This window comes from Typopeltis vanoorti, chromosome 4 (genome assembly GCF_054136105.1).
Source record: "Typopeltis vanoorti isolate ZY-2024b chromosome 4, IOZ_Tvanoo_1.0, whole genome shotgun sequence".
In the NCBI taxonomy this organism is placed as follows: Eukaryota; Metazoa; Arthropoda; class Arachnida; order Uropygi; family Thelyphonidae; genus Typopeltis; species Typopeltis vanoorti.
This window is the reverse complement of record NC_143552.1, coordinates 88,857,997-88,881,026: the sequence shown is the minus strand read 5'-3', so window position 1 is coordinate 88,881,026 and position 23,030 is coordinate 88,857,997. Positions and strand designations below refer to the sequence as shown.

The window sequence follows — 23,030 nt, the reverse complement described above, 5'->3', positions numbered from 1 at the left end:
GTGTTAGATTATTACTAACAGTACATACTTTGTAATCTCTTCCACCTTTATCAAGGATGTTAATTTAAATTAGGAATACTGAAGTCCCTATAGAAGATGATCTCACTATTTGGGCAATTAGATAGAAGATTAATGTTCAGTGATAAATAGGCAAATACATCAAAGTAGTTATGAGAATTATAAGAGCAGTAAAGACAGTACATAAAAGCATCAAAGTGGGACAAGATTTGAGTCAGAGCAGATCATATGGATGGAGAAGTAATTCTACATTTACAATAGCTAACAAATGAATTTGAACCCTCATATTTTAAAGAAAAAATTTAATTTTGCAAGAAAATAAGTACAAAAATTAAACTCCAACTTTATCTAATAATGTATATGTGCTCCTCAGTTCTTAATAAGTTCATTAATTCTCTTAGTCATGGATTCTATCAAAGTACAACACATTTTTCTTATTTTTGTATCTCAAAACCATACTTTTATAATGGGTTGCATTAAGTTACACTTTGTATCACAATTTAATTTTCCTACCCTCTTTTTCACTATGTCCCACAAATTTTATACTGGGTTAATCTCAGGAGAGTTACCTGGTATTTGAAGAAATTGTATGATGTGATATTTGAGGAATTCTTTCAGTTTTTCTGACATGTGGCATGGAGCGAGATCCTGCTGGAAGATGAGTTCTTTTGTCTTCGTGGATCTGTGGAGCCACCTTTCTCTTCAATATTTTTACATATTGATCACTTTTCATCACAGACACAAGTGATCCTGGAATGTCATGTGTACAACATCCCCAGTGTTTAGGAGCTTGTTGAAAGTGGCCAGGAGGCATCTTCTCAGCCGATGATTTGCAAACATAGGGAACTTGCTCTCTTTGGACAAAGAAATAGCTCTCATCTGATAATATGACCTTCTTCCACTTCTCAACAGTAAAATCTTTGTACCTTTTGTCCAATGGACCCTCTTTTTCTGCATAGCCTTCATCAAAAGTTGTTTCTTTTTTGGTTTGTGGGCAGTCCTCCCTGCTTGCATGAATCTTTGACAGACTGTCATGTCAGAAACATTAATCATGCCAGCTCCTGAGTCTCTATTTAAGTCTACAGCACCAGACAATTTCGGATTTATTTTGCTTTTCCTAACTAGTAAACGATCTTGAGTAAGTGTACTTTTCCTTTTTTGCCCACTTTTTCCTTTTCTGTCAGGAGAAAATGAATGTCTCCATAAACCTTTTTAAAGTCGCATTAACAGTACCCAAACAGCCGACAAGGTCAAACCAACATGACACTCATTGGCAATTTATCTTTGAATCATGGATGTGTGCTGAGAAAGAGTACATATTTTTGAGCACACTTTATTGGAGATGTATCCATTTTATGGTGACACAAAATGAATATAATACTACAAATGTTCACTTGTTTACACTATTAATAAACATTGTAGAGACAGTTAAAATATGCAGCACTCAACCAATATAGTTAACTAAACCAAAACCGAAAATAGTAAAACAAAAACTTGATGAATATTCAGATTGTTCGGATTAAATTGTTTGCTACTGTAGTTGTAACTTAGGAGCAGAATATCAGATCTGTAAGGTGACCAGATTTTTAGAAAGACAAAGTGGGACAAAATGGCAGTCAATCTGAGAATGAAAAATATTGCATATCACTTCATGTTCATTCTCAGATTTTATTTTCTTAATAAAACTGAATTCCTTTTATACGTTTTTATTTAGTTTTTCTTTTAGAAGATACCCTATGCATGGTGAAAATTTATAACATTATTACCATTTTTCATAGTCACTCAGAAGGTAACAAACTTAAATATTACTACCAGTACAGTAATGAGGGTATGAGCGCCTATGGCAAGTGTCTAACTTGCACCCCTCCCAACCCAAAAATGACAAACATTTTGAAAAATTTAAATGTAACAAGTTAAATTTTACTAAATGCAATATGTTAAATATAACTTACTTATTATACTTACTATTAACCCCATCAAAATCAGTTACAGTATGTTGCAGAATTTGCGTGTCTAAAGTGGCATATTGCTGAAATTTAAAAATACAATATAAAATAGCGGACGTTTATATCTATTTATTTATTTATATATTTTACATTTTGCGCCCCAAACATGGTTGCGCCCGTGGCGGGTGCCTCTTTCGCCATGCCCTTGTTATGGCACTGATTACTACTAGTATTAAAAGTCTGGTGGTAAGGTTTATACATGGGCTATTCATAAGTTTAATTTTTAAGGAAATTACAATGTAGACTAATATTAACTACAATAAATTTAATTAATATTTCAATAAAGTCAAATTCAAAAAATCTTCTCAGCCAATCATATAGGTTACAATTCTTTCCATATCGAAACAATATTAAAAATGCCACCCCCCCCCCCCCCCCCCCGAACAAAGACTGCACCAAAGCTATCACCATTCCATATATCTGGGCATATCTAAAAACTATCTAAAATCCTAAAAAAAAAAAAAAATGCAACCTTATGGCCACTTAAAGACCACATAAACAAATGGCATCCCTTCTCCAGTCCATCACCAGACACAGACCCTAGATCTATCAAATGTTTACCAGTAGTATAGTTCACAACTACAAATACCTTGTAGTTGTGAACTATACTACTACAGTGGTGCCTCGTACTTCGAACGTTCCAGAGTTGCTTGAGAACGCAAGAAATTTGATTTGAAGTTCAAACTGCATTTCTAAGTTCAAACTATAGTCCAGGAAATCAGAGACATATAACATTAGACAGTTTTGGTATGCCATTGGGCATACTTCTCCCTAACTCACTTCCCAGTGCCTGCGCAGTGTGTGTCTGTCTCAGTCTGCTGTGCATTGTCCCTTACTTTACACAGCCTAGTCATTGTGCGATACATTTGTGTAGAGAATTTTTAACTGTTTTTGGCATTTTTTTATTGCCAATGGCATCCAAGAATGTAGAAAGAACAAAACCTAAAAGAAAAGCTGTAGTATCAACAATTGAGATGAAAAAAGAAATTATCATGAAACACAAAAGCGGTACATGTTTGACGCATCTAGCGATGATGTTTAAAATGTCAACGTCAATGATAAGTAGTATTCTTAAGAATAAGGAAGCAATACCAGATAACCCAAAACACTCCACAAATACCCTAGATCTCTTCCTTACTAATGATCCCCTCCAAATATGCAGTGAATGTAGTGAGCCCCCTGGGCAATTCTGACCACAACTTAGTGCTCATCTCCTCCCCCATGCAACAACGCTTACACAGTCACCCCCGCACAAGAGTAGTTTGACATTATAACAGTGCCAAATGGGACAGTCTCCGATACTACTATGCTTCATTCCCATGGTTAGACTATTGTTTCCAGCCTTCCAGTCCAAACATATGCACTGAACGAATCACCAAAGTGATCCTCACTGGCATGAAAACATATATTCCCCACACTACTCAGACCTGCTTAAGGGGTGCTTAAGGGTCAAAGCTGTATAACTGAGAGGAGACCTCCACATAGCCTTTAAAGGAATGCGGAGAACCGACCAGGGCTTCTGACCTAATTTCCAATCCTCACCTTCTCGTGGTGCACCCTGTTGGGTATCTACTTTGATACTGAACGAACGAGGATGGGCTGGCAATTTGGGATTTAGCGGACCAAATTGTATTCTTATTGGTTAAACCAAAATAAAAAATGATGGTACAGCGTAGCAAAATTTTATGCCGGCTTGGGCGTCACCTGGTTACACAAGGCCCACGTTGTTTTCATCAGGTAACCAGGGCAAACAGCGAAAAGTCAGCTACTGGAACAAATCTGAAAGCACACCCCCAACTCAACGTCACCAGAGTTAAAGATCGGTACCATCAACATAAGAAGCCTGAATGGCAAAGAAATGGAGCTAGCTGAGGAATTAGATAAGTACCAGATTGACATAATAGGGGTGACTGAAACAAAAAAAGACAAAAACTGGTGAGATCTTTCTGAGCAATAAATACAAAATGTTATATTCAGGCAATGACAATCAAGGAAAAGAAAGAGTAGCCATAGTATTCAACACAAAATGTGAGGCTAATCTTCTTGAATGGTTGGCAGTCTCAAGTAGAGTAATGTGGTCAAATATCAGAATGGGGAACTGGACAATGAGACTTATTTGTGCCTATGGTCCCACAAAAGGTTCTACTAAGGCAGAATTTTTGGAGGAATTTTTTGAGACTTTAGAAAAAACAACTGACACAATGAAAAAGGAAAAGTTGGTCCTTGTTGGGGATCTAAATAGCAGAGTAGGAAATGATTGTCAGACATACAAAAATATTTTGGGAAAATTTGGAGAAAAGAGCAAAGCTAATAATAATGGCAAATATCTGTTGGATTTCTGCTCAGGACATGGATTGGTTATTACTAACACCATGTTCTAACATAAAAATGTGCACAAATTCACATGGAGAGAAGAAGCAAGGAATAAGAAAAGTCTCATTGACTATGTTATTGTTGATAGTGATGTTTTCTCCCTGGTGCAGGACACCAGAGTGTACAGAGGATTTGAATCAGAAGTGATCACTATTTAGTCTTGAGCAGGATAAAATTGAATTTCATATTGAAAAGAATAGCATGTAAGAAAGTTCTAAAGCGAATAAAAGTTGAGCAGCTCTCAGATGTGAACTATAGACTAAAATACACAAAGATTATTGAAGAAATGAAAGAGTTTGAGAACAGGAACCAAACCCTGGAGATTCAGCAGCAAGCCTTGAAGAAAACCCTGACGATTCAGCTAGAGAGGCATGTGGTGAAGTTGTCTGCAAGGATAGAAAAATTAGAAATCCATGGTGGACACAGGAAGTTAAAGAGGCAGTGAAGGAAAAGAAGAAAGCATATCAAAAGTTCCTGGCAAATAAATCAGCTTGTGCTCTTAGAGAATACAGAGACAAATGTAAGAAAGCAAAACAGTGTGTAAAACTAGCTAAACAAAAGTCATGGGAGGACTTTTGCAAGAACATAGAAAATAAATATTCAAGAAGGTGGCAAAATATTCTGGAGGTTGTTGAAGAAGCTTAGGAATGGAGGAAAGAGTGCTGTAAAAGGAGTTAGAGATGATAAAGGTGATATAAAACAGGAGAAAAAGATATCTTTGAAGTATGGAGTAATTACTTTGAAAAACTGCTAAATGAAACAAGCAGTGATGACAGTTCAGTGATAAAAAACACTGACCAGGAATGCAGTCAGGAATACATATCCATAGTTGAAGTAGAAAAAGCAATCAAAGGCTTTTTCTACTTCAGCAGGCGTAGATGACATTCGACCAGAAATGCTGAAGTATGGTGGAATAAAAGTCTTACAGTGGCTGCATTGCATAGTTCAGAATGCCTGGAAAGAGGGATGAATTCCCGATGATTGGAGTAGAGCTCTCATAGTACCCATATATAAAAAGGGAACTAAAACTTAATGTGAGAATTACAGAGGTATATCCCTACTGAGTGTTCCTGGTAAGATATATGTAAGTATACTTGAGAAACGGTTGAGAAGAATTGTGGAAGAAAAGCTTAGTGAAGAACAAGCTGGATTCAGGTCAAATAGAGGCTGTCAGAATCATATCTTCACTTTACGACAAATAGTGATGAAATCATGGGAATATAACAAAGATTTGTATTTAAGTTTTGTCGATTTGGAAAAGGCATATGACAATGTGCCAAGAGAGAAACTATTCAATACGCTACAGTTATATGGTGTCAATGGAGCATTATATCATGCAATACTTTGTCTTTATTTGAGTTGTAAGTCAGCAGTTAGAATTGAAGGAAGTACAGGAACATGGTTTAATGTTAAATCTGGTGTGAGACAAGGATGTACATTATCCCCTCTGTTATTCATTATCTATATGGATCACATTATGAAGGAAAGTGGTATTAAAAATCATATAAAAATTGGAGATGTTAATGTCAGCTCTTTGCTCTATGTGGACAATGTTATACTTCTAAATAAATCCGCTACAAGTCTGCAAGATTCTCTGACTAAATTGAATAGCTGTTGTAATAGATATGGTATGAAGGTCAGCAATAAAAAGACAAAGACAATGAAAATAGGCAGAGTCACTGAAAATATCAACTGTGTTGTGAATGAAGAACCTGTGGAACAAGTAAAACATTTCAGCTACTTAGGCACAATTTTTAGTGAAGATGGTAAATTAAATATAGAAATAGACAACAGAATCAACAAAGCTGGTATGGTAGGAAGTCAAGTGAATAAATTAATATGGAATAAGAGAGAAATTGGTCGGAACACTAAATTAACTGTATACAAGACAGTATTGAAACGGAAAATCACCTGGAGAAGATAAGCTAGGTTCAGAACTATATGAATACGCAGGAACAAGATTCAAAGAAAGACTCTTATTATTTTTAAATAAAATTTACTCAACTGGTATCCCCCCAATAGAATGGAAAAAAGCAATTGTGATTCCTATCTTTAAGAAAGGTAATAGAGATGACCCTAAAAATTATAGAGGTATCAGTATACTAAATTCCTGTTACAAAATATATAGCAGAATCTTAAATAACAAACTAATGAAATATTCCGAAAACTTTATTCTAGAGGTACAGAATGGATTTAGAAAAGGACAATCATGTATAGACCCAGCCTTTTGCCTAAAATTAATAATAGAGAAAAGAAGAGAATATAATTTAGAAACACATATTGCATTTATTGACTTTGAAAAAGCATTTGACAAAGTTAAAAGAAACATATTAAAAGAAAGACAAATAACAAATAATATCCTAAAAGCTATCACAAGTATATATGAAAATAATCAAATACAAAAAAGATTAAATCATGAGCTATCATATACAAGAGAGATAAATCAAGGGGTCCGACAGTGATGTCCCCTCTCAGCAACTCTTTTTAATATCTACTTAAATGAAATAATAATAAAATGGAGTAAAAATTTACATCAAGGAATTAAACTTTCACCTACAGTTAACTTAAACACTCTCCTCTTTGCAGACGACCAAATAATAATTACAAATTCTGAAGATAACTTACAGAAAGCTATTTTAAATCTAAATTAGATATCCAAAGATTATGGTATGATAATATCAACAGAAAAATCAAAAACTATGGTCTTTAAAGGACAAGATCCAGCAAGAACTAAAATAGTAATAGATAACAAGATCTTAGAACAGGTGAATTCATTTAACTACCTAGGATGTACGATCACATATTAAATGAAAAAGATATAAACGTAAAAATTGCAAAATATTTAAAAATAACAGGTGTAATTAACTCTATATTTAAACCAAACCTAGTTCAAAAACAAACCAGGCTAAAAGTATACAACACATTAGCCTTACCGGTCTTAATGTATGGAAGCGAAATCTGGACAAAAAAACAAAAAGACAATCAAAGATTAACAACAGCAGAAATGAAGTTTATGAGAAAAACTGCAAAGTATACCCTATTTGATCACAAAAGAAACGAAGATATTATGAAAGAATTAAACCAAGAACCAGTAATAGTAATAATTAAAAAATATAAACATAAATGGATGGAACACGTTCAAAGAATGAAAACAGAAAGATTACCAAAACAAGCCTTAAAGTACAAGCCATTAGGAAAAAGAAAACCAGGACGTCCTCTTAAACGATGACTTCTAAGGCTGGAACAAGCCATGCTAGGCCTAAATCCTTGATACGTATGATGATGATGATGATGATGATGACAAGACAGTATTCAAACCAGTTTTAACTTATGGATCTGAGAGATGGCTCAGAAGTAAAACACTTGACCAAAGACTAGAGACTGCAGATATGAGAGTCGTGAGAAAGATTATAGGTGTGAACAGATGGCATTAATGGCAATATCATATTAAAAATGAGGATATTAGGAAAGAACTTGACATTGTCAGCATCCACGAGTCCGTTAGCAGAGCTAATCTCAGGTGGTATTGTCACTTAAACAGAATGGGCAAGGAAAGAATAGCAAAACAAGTGTTCTCGGCCAGGTTGGCAGGAAAACAACCCGGAGGAAGACCAAGATATAAGTGGATTGATATGGTACAAAGTGCCTTAGACGATAGAAATATAAGATCTGATAATGTTGGAGTCTTGACAAGTAACAGACTGATTTGGAGGAAGATTGTAGATAGGAAGTTAGTAATGATGTAAATTTTTCATTTAGTACTATCATATCCTATACACCCGTTGAGGGTACATGGCAGGAATTTGATGATGATGATGACTCAGACCTGCTGTCCCCCTAACTAAACCCTGGTTCTCCAAAAAATGTGCCAAGGATGTACAAACGAAAAATCAGGCATACAACAACTCAAGAATCCCATCCTCATTCAATGCCTATACTGAAGCCCGAAACAAATGCAAGAAAATTATCAATACCTCCAAAAAAAAAAAAATTTGAAAAGGCAAAAGCAGGAAGCTTGCAGCCTGTTCAAATGGCAGCCGTGCCTTTTGGTCTCTTGCAAAGGCAATTGGTTGTAACCTTTGCCCTACACTATTCCCACCTCTATCATATACAAATGGCTCAATAGCAGCATTACCCATAGAAAAAGCTAATCTCCTGGCATCACACTTTGCCTCCAGTGCACACATAACTGACAATGGCAAAAGCCCTCTAGTCATTCCAACTGCCCAACATACAATGCCCCCTGTATCCTTTTGCCAAAAAGACATCACAAACCTGTTGTCTAAATTAGACACAAAAAAGTCTCCTGGCACTGACGGCATTCCTCCAGTTATCCTGAAAGTCTGTGCATCCGAACTGACTCCTATCCTATGTCACCTGTACACACTCTCTTACTCCACTGGTATATATCTGAAAACCGGCCTATATTCAACCCATTCCTAAAAAGGGTGACAAATTACTGCCATCTAACTACCGCCCTATCTAACTCACTTCAGTCCTATCTAAAGTAATGGAGAAAATCATCAACTCTCAACTCCTAATCTACCTTGAAGGTACCTGGCTATTAAGTGACCACCAGTATGGATTCTGTCAAAGCCATTCAACAGGAGATCTACTCTCATACATCACCCATCACTGGACAAACGCCATGGAGAAATTCGGTGAATCCCAAGTAGTTGCACTCGATATCTCCAAAGCCTTTGACCGAGTCTGGCACAAAGGTTTACTAAGCAAACTTCCATTATTTGGACAGCCTCAGGACTTCTGCAGATGGATTGCCAGCTTCCTGTCTGGATGCACACTATGTGATGTAGATGGCTCCCTATCCTCTCACCATACAACTAATGCTGGAGTCCCACAAGGTTCAGTTCTCTCACTGACCCTCTTCCTTCTATATATCAATGACCTACTTCAGTTGACCTCTAACCCAATACAGTTTTGCAGATGACAGTACATTACATTCCTCTCTTTCATTTGACAAACCCTACTCTACACAACTCACCTCAATCCACAGAACATCAACCACCACTGCCCTTAATTCCAACCTCCAAGCCATCCTCCAGTGGGGCTCAGATAACCTTGTCAACTTCAACGCTTGTAAAACCCAGTTCTGTCTTATTTCTCACAAAAAAGAACCATTTTCCCCCAGCATTGTTTTCAATAACACTCAAATTCTCAGACAAGATGAAATTTCTTTTCTCGGGATTACCTTGACATCAAGCCTCTCCTGGCATAAACACATCACAACCATTGCATCCTCAGCTTCCAAAAGAACTAGGTTCTCTCTTTCGTCAAGACGCTTCTTCACCTCTAAACAGCTGCTAACACTATACAAGTCACAAATCCGCCCAGCTCTCGAATACTGCTCTCACATCTGGAGTGGGGCCCAAAAAGCTCCCTCAAAATGCTTGACTCAATACAGAGAAGAGCAATTAGACTAATAAATGACTCATCCCTCACCAACTCACTCCCCCCCACTTTCGCATAGATGCCTGGTCTCCACAATCTGTATATTCTATAAATATCTCCATGGGAAATGTTCATCTGAAACAGCATCAATAATTCCCCCACCCTGTACTAAGCTCATTGGAACATGTACAGCTGCCGCCCAACATCCTTTCACAGTACACCTCGAAACCCACAGAACAAGTTTCTTTTCTTCCTCATTCATCCCTGCTACTGAAGTATTGTGGAACAGTCTTCCCACAGATGTATTTCCCAAGAATTACAACATACAGGCGTTCAAATCTAATGTAAACAAATTTCTCTTTTCGCAACCTATCACCCATATACGGTACTAACGTACTATAGGTGGTAGGTTGCATATGGGTCCTCTTGTATATGGGTCCAACATAAAAAAAAAAATAATAAAAATAAAAGCAGCAAATCTGGCTAAGGGTATGACAACACTGATGTGACGATACTACTTCTATCATGAAACCCATGGACCGGCAAGTGATTTCAAACTTCAAAAAACTGTATATTTTGGGGCTCAGATAACCTCGTCAACTTCAACGCTTGTAAAACCCAGTTCTATCTTATTTCTTACAAAAAAGAGCCATTTTCCCCCAGCATTGTTTTCAATAACACTCAAATTCTCAGACAAGATGAAATTTCTCTTCTCGAAATTACCATGACATCAAGCCTCTCCTGGCATAAACACATCACAACCATTGCATCCTCAGCTTCCAAAAAACTTTCCAAAAAACCAATGTCACAGAACTGATTCTTAAAGAATTTTGGGAAGAGCATTACAACATTCTTCATTGCTTAAGGATCATCGATAAGGCATGGAAAGAGATTTCTATTAAAACAATGATTTCTGCTTGGAAAAAACTCTGGCCAGATTGTATTTCAGTCAGTGAAGTAGTAAGCTGTGAAGAAGAGTCTGTTGTAAATGAAATTGTGTCTTTGGGTAAAGCTATGGGATTAGAGAACGGATGAGGATGTAGAGGAGTTAATAGATGATCATAAAACCAAACTTGGCACATAAGAACTTCAACATCTTCACGATCAACAACAAAAAGAAGTGGAAAAAGAAATTTTTATGGAAGAGAAGGATGCTGAAGGATGCATTTCCAATGCCGACTTTCAAGATATTTGTTCTCTGTTTGGGTTAGAATACAAGATATTGTGGAAAAATGGCACCCTAATAAGACAGTAGTGACCAGGAATATCAACTTATTCGATGACAACGTGATGGGTTATTTTAAAAATATCAAAGAAAATCGTCAGTGCCAAACAACATTAGATAGATTCTTCTCTGTGGAAAAAAGAGAACATGAATCAGCATTCTCAACTCCAGCTAAGAAGCAGAAAGAAAGACGCTTAGCAACGGGAGCATTATTTTCGTCTTTGCGATTTTTATATTAAAAAAAATATTCTTCACTGTTATTTTTATGTTGTAATAATTAAAATTTATTTTAGTAATTAAAATTAATAAAATAAATATAAGATTGTTTTGTTTAATTTTTTCTAAGTTATTAACATTAAAAAACCTAAAATAGATAAAATTTAAAAAAAATTATTGACATTTATTGGATAAGGGAACGGATTATTTTGCTTTCCATTATTTCTTATGTAAAATCTTGATTCGGACTTTGAATGATTCATAGTTTGAACAGGTTTCTGGAACGAATTAAATACAAACTACGAGGCACCACTGTATGGCAAAACAAGCTGGACAGCCAACATCAAAATCGCTGAACATAAGGATTATATCCATTTCCACCACTATAGCCCAAACATTTTGCCTTAGAAACTATGCAAACCTCAATAAATTTGATTGCACGAAACTGCAAAACTGAAACTTTGGCTGCATGAAAATTTGGAAAGCTCTCCCCCTCCACACTTCAGTCCAACAGCCAAGGACACCCATTTCAGCCCACTAGGGAGCACTGAAATTTAGGACTTTAGGCTTACTTTTAGTTGCCATGCTTCAGCCTTGTTACTCAGTGTAGTGCCTACGTGCAAGTCATATTGTACTGTGCTTCCTGATGATGACAATTTGACTCTGCGAAATACTAGAAATATTAATTAAATTTATTATAGTTAATATTAGTCTACATTGTAATTTCCTTAAAAATTAGTTATTATTATTATTATTATTATTATTACAGTAACTTCCATGGAGTCAGTAGACTCATTATGAGGCCCACTTAATCTATCAACATGTCTGTCATTTTAAGAACTTTGAAATTATCTCTCCATCCTGCATTCATAATATGTTCCACTCACCAACCACTCTCCATGTAAAAATTCTACTCCTCACATCTGTCTTCACCACATCTTTACACAATTTACATATAATCTACATTCTCTCAACCACTCTACATAAATCAACTCGAGTCCAGAACTGAACATTCAGTCTGAATGTCCCATTCCATCTGAGAGTTGGGTTCTTAGATTAGTGTGCATGCATATAAGCTTGGATGAATGATGGGAATGATTTACTAGAAATAAGTAAATAAACTGAGTACTCTTTGACTTGTAAAGGTGGCATGAAATGTTATCATTTTCCTGTGTGTTAGTTATTAATTGTGTTTCATACAATTTCATCATTGTAAAATGCATTTGAGAAGACTTCATTTTTCATCATCATCAATTTCCTGATATGTGCCCCCAAGAAATGTTCAGCTTACTATGACAGCACTACATGATTAAGTTTACATTATTATTATTAATCACCTATCCACAGTTGTCTTCCAAATTAGTCTGTTACTTGTCAGATTCCAATATTGCCATAGCTAACATTTCGTGCTTCTAAGGCACTTCTGACTGAATCAATCCACCTAGACCTTGGTCTTCTTCTGGGTTCTATCCTGCCATCTGGGCATCAAACACCTGTTTTGCTAACCTTTCTTCAGCCATTCTATTTAAGTGGCTGTACTACTTTAGATTAGCTCTGCTGAAACATTCTTGAAAGCTAATAATGTCAAGTTCCTTTCTAATATCTTCATTTTTAATATGATTCTGCCATTGATGCCATCGATTCACTCTTCTAATTTTTCTCAGAACCCTCACATCTGTGGTCTGTAGTCTTTGATGAAGTACTTTATTTCTAACCCAACTCTCAGATCCATAACTTAAAACTGATTTAAACACTGTTTTGTATACTGCTAGCTGGGTGTTTTGGCTAATTTCTTTCTAATTCCATATAAATTTATTCAGCTGGCTACCCACCATACCACCTTTGCTTATTCTGTTGTCTATTTCCAGATTTCACTAAAAACTGTGCCTAAATAGTGGAAACATTTTACTTGTTCTATAGGTTCTCCATTCAGAATGCAGTTGCAGATATCTATGCTCTTGCCTATTTTCATAGCTTTGGTCTTTTTATTGCTGATTTTCTTCCCAAATTTGTACAGCTGTTATTCAATTTACTTAGTGATTTCTGGAGACTAATCACTGGATCTGTTTAGGAGTGCAATATCATCTGCATAAAGCAAAGAGCTAAGTTTGGCATCTCCAATTCTAATATCAGGCCTAATGCCACTTTCTTCATATAGATGATGAATAAAAGTGGAGATAATATGCATCCTTGTCTTACCCCTGATTTTACATCAAACCATCTTCCCGTATTTCCTTCAATTTTAACTACAGACTGAGAACTTAAATACAGACTATGTATTGATCTGTATAATGTTCCATTCACCCCATATAATTGTAGTATTTTGAAAAACTTTTCTCTGGGCATCTTGTCATATGCTTTTTCCAAATGTACAAAACTTAAGTGTAGATCCTTGTCATACTCCCACAATTTCTCTCAACTATTTGTCTTCAAGTGAAAATCTGATCTTGACAACCTCTATTTGGCCTGAACAAGCTTGTTCTCCAAGTTTCTTTTCTACAATCTTTCTCAAACTCTTTTCAAGAATGTTTGCATAAATCTTACCTGGAACACTTAGTAGAGAAATTCCTCTGTAATTCTCACATTCAATTTTATTCCCATTTTCATATATGGGTACTATGAGATCTCTACTCCAGTCATTGGGAATTTGACTTTCTGACCAGGCCTTCTAAATTATGCAGTGTAGCCACTGCAAATGTCTTGAGCAGAGCAGTAAATACTTATTATTATTAGCTTTGTCTTTTTCTCCAAATTTTTCCCAAAATGTTCCTGCCTCGTGGGATTCATTTCCCTGCTCTGCTGTTCAGATTTCCAACAAGGTCCAGTTTTTCCATTTTCTTTATATCAGCTTCCTGTTTTAATGACTCAAAAAATTCCTCCACTTCTTCCTTGGAAGAACCTTCTGTGGGACCATAGGCACAAATAAGTTTCATTGTCCATGTTTCCATTTTGAAGTTTGCCCACATAACTCTACTTGAAACTTCCTCCCAATCAAGAATTCTTGTGTCTTCATGTTTAGTGTTGAATGCTACTATTGCTACTCCTTCCTTTCCTTGATCGCTATTGCCTGAAAATAACATCCTATACTTATTATTTAGTAAGATGACCTGTTTTTGTCTTCTTTGTCTCAGTAATACCAATTATGTCCACTTGGTACTTTTCCAATTCTTCTGCAAGTTCAATTTCCTTTCACTTAATACTCCTTATATTGATGGTTCCTATCTTCAGTTCTGATTCTGGGTTTATTCTTTTTTTAGATGTTGAGTTGGAGTTTGTTCCAGTAGCTGACTTTCACTATTCATCCTGGTTCCTAAAAACAGCAGGGGCCTTGTTTAAGTGGGTGACACCCCAGCTGGCATGAAATCTCATCATGTTGTATCATCATATGCATTTTTGGTTTAAACCAATAAAGAGTACAGTTTGGTCAGCTAAGTCCCAAATTGCCATCCCATCCTCGTTCATTCAGTACCCAGTCAATACTTACTAACAGGCACACCACATGAAGGTGAGGATTGAACATTAGGTCAGAACTCCCAGTTGGTTCTCCGCATTCCTGAAAGGCAACGTGGAGGTGTCCTCCCAGTTAATTGGCTTTGACCCTTAAGTGACCTGACCTCTCATTTTTATTACATTAAAAAATTAGGACAAAACTAATATCTTTTAGAGATGTATGGTTTCCTTACAGATCTGACTTGGTAGATGAATTTCATTGCTCATTGTGAGACACAAACTTGATTACTGGAGAACTGAAGTAGCTTAAAGAAGTTTTATGTTTGTCTCTAGAGCATGGCTTTCAGATTATCTAATTTTTAGCCTACCCATGATACTAATATCAATACTAATGTACTTATGATTAAATTTATTTTTTAGGATTTTAAGGATTACTATGTTTACAGAGTTTATTTTATTGTTATTTTTTTATTTTAATTTTTTCAAGAAAGCAAGAATTATTATATAATTTATCCTAAAATCGCAAAATAAACTTAGTTTTTGCTTGCAATACAGACTGCCAAAAAAACCAAGATACATACAGTGAGAAATAAGTAAATCAAGAATAAATTGTTTCAAACCTTAACAAATGATCTCCTACATATTCCACAACTATATATTCGGCCCCAAGTATGCCCTAAAATATGAACCCTAAGATATTCTTTGGTACTGAAGGATTTCTGACAGATAGTGCATGTATATCTCCGTTCCTTATTATGTGTTTCTTCATGCTTCTGAAGATTTCCTTTTTGAAAAAATGCCTATAACAAATGAAATACCAACATTTTAATACTATTGCTAAGTGATTATATGGATATATATGGTTAATATTAAGAGATAAAAGTCATTACAAAAGTATATCTTTACAGAAAACTGAGCATGGATAGTAAGTTAAAAGTTAATTTATTTCATGATCTCAATGCATCTGAAGCAATGATATGTTTGTAATAAATCAGTATTCATGATGGAAGCCTTTTCTCTAAAGAAACTTCAGTGACCTGCAAATTTCTTAAATTTGCAGTCCCAAGTTTTAATTAAGAAAAGAATTGAATCAGTGATGTCTCTAAGATAGGAAAAGATACATTTTAGAGAAGGAAATGGAATTTATGTAGCTACCAAGAAATATTATTTCTCAGATTTTAATTCTCTTGAACAATGTATGGTGTAGTAGGCTCATGATCTGAGAATTCTGGATCTGGTAATATCAGAGGATCTATTCTTAATCAAGGTAGCCACTTTCTTCTGGAAAAATATTCTGAATGGAGAGAATGATCATGCAGTCATGACCTGGGAAGTGACTAAGCATGTTAAATTTTGAATTAAAAAGTGGCATGTAAAATTACTATAGTGGTGATTATGGCAAACTTGAAAGGAGCTTGGTGTTATTGTAACACAAGAAACAAAGAAGAAGAAGAGATTTTAGAAATGCATGGGATATAGACGAGAGGTATTTGAGGGAAGAAGTATTAGACTGCATACTCAACATTAAGCAAAAGCTGCAACAAATGAAAATATTATGGCGAGAATATAAAAAGGAAAAGTGATGGCAAGGTCACGAGCAAAACAAAACAAAAGCAAGAAGGGTAATATAATGAAAGTATTTTGAAATTTTGAATTAAAAAGTGGCATGTAAAATTACTGTAGTGGTGATTATGGCAAACTTGAAAGGAGCTTGGTGTTATTGTAACACAAGAAACAAAGAAGAAGAGATTTTAGAAATGCATGGGATATAGACAAGAGGTATTTGAGGGAAGAAGTATTAGACTGCATACTCAATATTAAGCAAAAGCTGCAACAAATGAAAATATTATGGCGAGAATATAAAAAGGAAAAGTGATGGCAAGGTCACGAGCAAAACAAAACAAAAGCAAGAAGGGTAATATAATGAAAGTATTTTGAAATTTTGAATTAAAAAGTGGCATGTAAAATTACTGTAGTGGTGATTATGGCAAACTTGAAAGGAGCTTGGTGTTATTGTAACACAAGAAACAAAGAAGAAGAGATTTTAGAAATGCATGGGATATAGACAAGAGGTATTTGAGGGAAGAAGTATTAGACTGCATACTCAATATTAAGCAAAAGCTGCAACAAATGAAAATATTATGGCGAGAATATAAAAAGGAAAAGTGATGGCAAGGTCACGAGCAAAACAAAACAAAAGCAAGAGGGTAATATAATGAAAGTAATATCATATTATCTGACGAAGTTAGCCAAACAGGCCAAAGAATATTTTTTGCTATGTAGCAGGTAAAAGGAAGAATGATTATGGAATGAAAGGGCCTAAGTTCGATTCTCGTCATGACGGAAGGAATCTTTATATGGACGTTTTCAATGGAAGGTGAGTTAGCCGATCTCATACAGAGGTAGCAGGGTTTTTTCTTCCAGAAACTCGGGTTTTTCATCCCGCATACAGACAAATCGGCCCTTCAGAACACACGCAATTTACAGACAAAAAAAAAAAAAAAACTAGCTGTGGTGGTGGTGGTAGTAGTGGTGGTCAGTAGATGGCGCTGATGTTGATGATTGGTAGTAGAGGTTCGGTGTAGTGGTGGAGACGGAGAGTTGTACAATAGGAGTCCTCCCACAATGAGTCTTCGGACTCCTTGGAGGTGTCAATAATAATAATAATAATAATGATCACTTTAATGGTTACAGAATAAAAGATAGGTGAAAAAAGCAGATGAAATAATTAAATTACTACATCATCACTTTGTGAAGGTGTATCATCCAGGTTGAGATAATGCAGTGACTAATAGGATGAGACAAAGCCAGGAACAAAGATAAATGAATGGTAGGTACTTAGGTTATTATAAAATTTCAATACGATTACAGTCATAGAATTAGACAGCATATCAGCCATTGCATTACTGCGAAACTGCTCTTCAGATGCTGGTCAGGAGTGGTAAATATGAATGTGATGCTTTATTGGGGACAATGGATTACCACGGAGCAGTTAAAAATCTTGCATTTCTTTGTGACTTGGAAGATTGAAAATTTTACAGATAATCATGCTGCTGACTGACCTGAAAGATTTACTGTTTTTGTTGCCTGTGAATAGAAGAAGCTTAACACCGATATAGCTGTCCTCTGAGACGCTTGCTGCATGGAGAGAGAGAACAGCTCAGAAGGCATGGAGAACAATACACATTCTTCTGGAAAGGAAGAACAGGAAGAAGGACAATTATTATTACCAGCCCCCCCCCCCCCATGAAGTCAAACAACTCATCATGGGATATAGACAATAGCTGTGTGTGCTGGAGGCAGTCCTCCAGCGCACACACACACACACAGCTCATTCATACCATGATTTGAATGCCTTTATTGTCTCGTCTCCACACCCACTACACTTTCAGGCAATGCATTCCAACCATCCACCACTCTCCATGAAAAAAACTCATTCCTCCCTGCTCATACCTTCCTTATGAAGCTTCCAGAAATTGCCTCTTGTTTTCCTCCTGTTTTCACCCATTCTATGAAAAATCAGATCCACATCAATCTGGTAATAATCCCTTACCAACTCATATGTCTTGATCATGCCCCTCCCCTTCCTTCTATGAGTAGACTCTGCAAATTGCATTCCCTCAATCTATCTTCATACTTAACATTCCACAGACCAGAAACCACTTTACTCAATCATCTCTAAACCCTTTCCAACACCTCTTCATCTTTATGAAAACCAGGTGACCAATCTATGCACAGTAATCCATATGCAGTCTGATCACAGCTTTATATAATGGAATCATAATATCCTCACTCCTACATGTCAGCGTTCTCCACATCATTGCCATAATGTGCTGTGCTGTCTTCACAATTTTAGCAAAATGTCCCTGAAATTTCAGATCTCTATCTACCAACAAACTCCAGATCTCTCATCTCTTCCACCTTTTTGATATCCCTGTCAATCACCAATTTTACGTTCTGCATCCCATTTGTGCTTCTCCAACTTACACTTTGCTATATTGAACAGGCAGTCCCATTTATTCCCCCATTCACAAAGTCCACATGCAAGGCTACAACATCTGTTCTACACCTCCATAGTTCTTCCAAACTTAGCATCATCCTGCAAAGATGTTTGTATTTTTTTGTTTTGGGTTTGATGGTTCAAGGATATCTATGGTCATGCTGCACCAGAACACATGTAATACATAAGGGGCATATATTGGTCTAAAAACTATATTTCTTCTTCTTCTTCTTCTTAAGCTTCACGAACCCTTAAGGTTTTTAACTGCAAGCACCACAGTTCTCAAAAACTATATATAAAAATCGAAATAATAAAAATATTCATAAACGAAGTGTTTTTAAAAGTATACCAGGTAGTAGATAAATAAAACACAATAAAATCAGTATAAAAAACCAAATGTAAAAAATGTGTATAAGGGTTTTTAAAAGCATATTTACAATATATTAAACTAATACATTAAATGAGAGGATAAAGATTAATACTCTGTAGACATTTAAAAACCAAAGCGACAGTCAATGAGTCTGATAAAAAATCTGTCTGAGTGATTATAAGAGTGGCTAAAATAATGACTGCACTCATTTGATGGACAGTCTGGCATCACAAAACTCATGCATAGGCGAATCTTCACCACTCAGTAGGAAGGAGTGCGTAAGATGACTATGACCTATAGGGAGCCAAACAACATCCTTACACAGGCTAAACAGCCATAATTTAATTTCAGGCTTAATTTGAGAGCCTATTATTAGTCTCTCAGTTTTCCAAGATAACTGCCACTGGGATAAAAGTTTTTGTCTGATAATATGCTGATAATCTGTGCATGGTACAGGCAGATGGTGGATGTTTGAGAAATGACCTCACCTAGCTGCAGTAACTGCAGCCTTGTTTCCCTTAATCCCAACAAGACTTGGAATCCAACAGAAGTGTATATCAAAGTGTAGCTAAAAGAAGATTCTCTCTTGAATTCAAGAGAGAACCAGATATTTCTGTAGCTCTAGACTTCTTATTGCCTGAAGAAAACTTTGCAAGTCTGAATATATTATGCTGCTTTAGTAGTGATGGAATCTGATGTAATTTAGATTTTTCAAAGTTGTTACACTTTACAGCTCAGCTGTAAAGTTGTTACACTCTAGTGGGATTTGTGTAGATATAATGTTGTCTGGAAAAATGGCAAAAGATCTCACTAGGTCCTGCAATTTTGAGCTGTCTGTGTAGACAGGCACAAAATCAGATTATTTGGTTCTATAAGCTTCGAAGAGTTGCTGGCAGACAACAGGAGGGGTGAACAATTTCAGTATCTTGCTGGAAAAAAGCTACTGAAATTGTTCAGTAGCTTTTTTCCAGCAAGCTTTCAGGCAGGGATCTCCAGATTCTGGAGATTCCTGCCAACCCTCTCAAATCCTTCTGGATGAATAAGGGTGGCATTTTTTCAAATGGATGCTCACTTATTGAGCAAAGAATAAGAACAGTGGTGTATTTATTGCAGCTCCCAATATTTTTGTTTCTTACTTTGATTCTTGATGATAATATCATTTCTGAACTTGGGTGGAGCTTGTTGAGGGCCACTGATAAACAAGAGGATGAAGAAGTGTTCATTCTCAGAATCAGTTGGATTCAGCACCAGAGCTCCCTATCCAATTATGATAGCACTATATGAAAAAGTTACACCATTACAAACTTCCAATCAACAATTTTTCACCAAATTATTTTGTAATCTGTCAAGACTCCAACATTATCAGATCTTATATATCTGTCTTTTAAAGCATTTTTTATTGTATTTGTCAAGACTTCCAACATTATCAGATCTTATATGTGTGTCTTTTAAAGCACTTTTTTAGTGTATCAATCCATCTACACCTTGGTCTTTCTCTGGGCTTTTTTATGGCAAAGAACACTTATTTTGCTACTCACCTCTTCCATTCTGTTTAAGTGACAATACCATCCAAGATTAGTGCAAGTACTACTAATACATTCCTGAATTACTATTATTATTATTATTACTACGGGCTACTCCAGGAGTCCTTAGACTCATCGAGGGAGGCCCTAAACATCATGTTCACACAACTGTTCAACATTCTCACAGTATCTATCATACCTTGCCTTGAACTCGCTCACTGTCATAGCACCCACAACAGACTCTGGCAGCTTATTCCACTCATTTACCACTCTAAAAGTAAAGAACCCAGCTCTAACACCCCTGCTAACCATGCTCTTGCCCAGCTTCCATGGGTGTCCCCTAGTTCTAACACCACCAGTCCTGATCTCAAAAATATCATCTGAATTAATCCTATTGAATCCTTTTAGCAATTTGAATGTCTCAATCATATCTCCCCTTTCCCGCCTATCAACTAGTTTCTGCAACCCACAAATCTTCAACCTGTTCTCATATGGTTCATTCCATAGACCTACTATCATCTTAGTCACTCGCCTCTGGATCCTCTCCACCTCCTCCCCATCAAGAAGGAACCGAGGTGACCAAATCTGGGCACAGTAGTCGAGATGAGGTCTTATCAGGGCTCGGTACAGAGGTACAATAACTTGCTTGTCTCTGCTCGTCAAGGTATTTTTCAACAACCAAGTGAGTTGATGAGCTGATTTAGCTACTTTCGCAATGTGCCCCCTAAACTTCATCTCCCTATCCACCAACACTCCCAAGTCCCTGGCCTCATCAATCTCTTGGAGTACAGTTCCACCAATGTGGTATACTGCTGCTAATCTTTTCACTCCGAAATGCATAACCTTACATTTTGTCACATTAAATTGACATCCATTCTCCTTAGTCCAGAACTCCAATCTATCTAAGTCATCTTGCAAGACTTTGACATCTTCTGTGTTCTCTATCGCCCTACCCAACTTTGCATCATCAGCGAACAAATGAACTGTCCCACTTAGACCCTTCCCTATATCGTTAATGAACAGATTAAACAGCAGTGGTCCAAGAACAGAACCCTGTGGCACACCACTAGTCACAGGCCGTCTTTTGGACTCTACTCCTGAATAAACTACTCTTTGATATCTCTCCATCAACCACCCAGCTATCCATCTCACCAACCTTATATCCATTCCCATATGTTGTAGTTTACGGATTAGAATTCCATGTGGTATCCTGTCAAACGCCTTTGCCAGGTCCAGCAGTATCACTGTAAACCCATTTCTCTTATCCAGTTCAGCCGTCACCTTGTTATAAAACTTGAGCAAGTTACTGAGGCATGATCTACCCTTCACAAAACCATGCTGTCCTCTGTACAGTATCTCATTTTCATCAATCCATTCCTGTATTTTTCCCTTGACTACTTTCTCCAAGACCTTGACAACGACTCCTGATATGCTGATCGGTCGGTAATTTGCAACCATAGTCTTGTATCCTCCTTTATGCAGTGAAACTATTTTCCCCTCTTTCCACGCCTTCGGGACTCAGCCAGACCCGAGACTCAGATTAAACAACATGGTCAAGGGCACTGATAATTCATTAGCCGCTTCATGCAAGACCCGTGCCGGTATACCATCCAATCCCACAGATGTATTCACATTAAGGTTCTGTAACAGACTATTCACCTCCACTTCATTCATCACAATTCCCGTATAAACTAATGGTTTCTTCATTTTTTCAACATCACCACCTGGATGATATACTTTTGCAAAGTGCGCGCTCAGTAACTCCACTATATCGACTGGTTCAGTGAACTCTTTACCATCGTCATTCCTTAAAATCATTTTGCCATGTACAGTTTTTTTTTTGCTTGCAGCATATTGAAAGAACTGTTTGGGATTCTCTTTTGCTTGCATAGCTAGTTTCCTTTCATAATCGGCTTTTGCTGTTTTTACCACACTCGTTACCCTTCTGGCCTGCACTTTATACCGTTCGTGTGCCTGCAGGTCACCCCTTTCTTTAAATTCCCTCCATAGTTTCTTTTTTTGCAGCTCAAGCTTAATGGTGTTATTTATCCATTTAACCCCTCCTTGTTTCACTATTCGGACCTTAGGTATACAATCAGCCATAACCTCCTGTAAATGCTCTTTGACCACTTCCCATGCTCTATCGATATCCAGCCCTTGCAGTTGTACATGCCATGGCACTGATCCAAGCAATCTCCTAAGCTTGTCATACTTGCCAGCACGGTAATTCCACATATACCCTGTCTTAATCACAAATTGCACACCTTTAGCCACCTCCCAGGTCAAGACCTTATGATCACTCTCACCAATAGGTGGCAACATGGTCATATTCATTACAGTCAAATTTTGAGATGCAATTACCAGGTCAAGCACTCTCACACCCCTAGTATTTTCAATTACATGCTGTTTCAGATAGTTATCCCTTAATAATTGAATAAAA

General features: G+C 36.6%; 1 protein-coding gene across 1 annotated transcript in view; it reads right to left on the bottom strand.

Moving 5' to 3' along the window:
* The window catches only part of LOC150107482 (uncharacterized), a 378,606-nt gene that overhangs the window by 33,562 nt on the left and 322,014 nt on the right, over nt 1–23,030 (bottom strand). Inside the window, exon 13 of the mRNA XM_090391332.1 lies at nt 15,318–15,497. Coding sequence (XP_090247458.1) covers nt 15,318–15,497 — 180 coding nt within the window. The remainder of the gene's footprint in view (nt 1–15,317; nt 15,498–23,030) is intronic.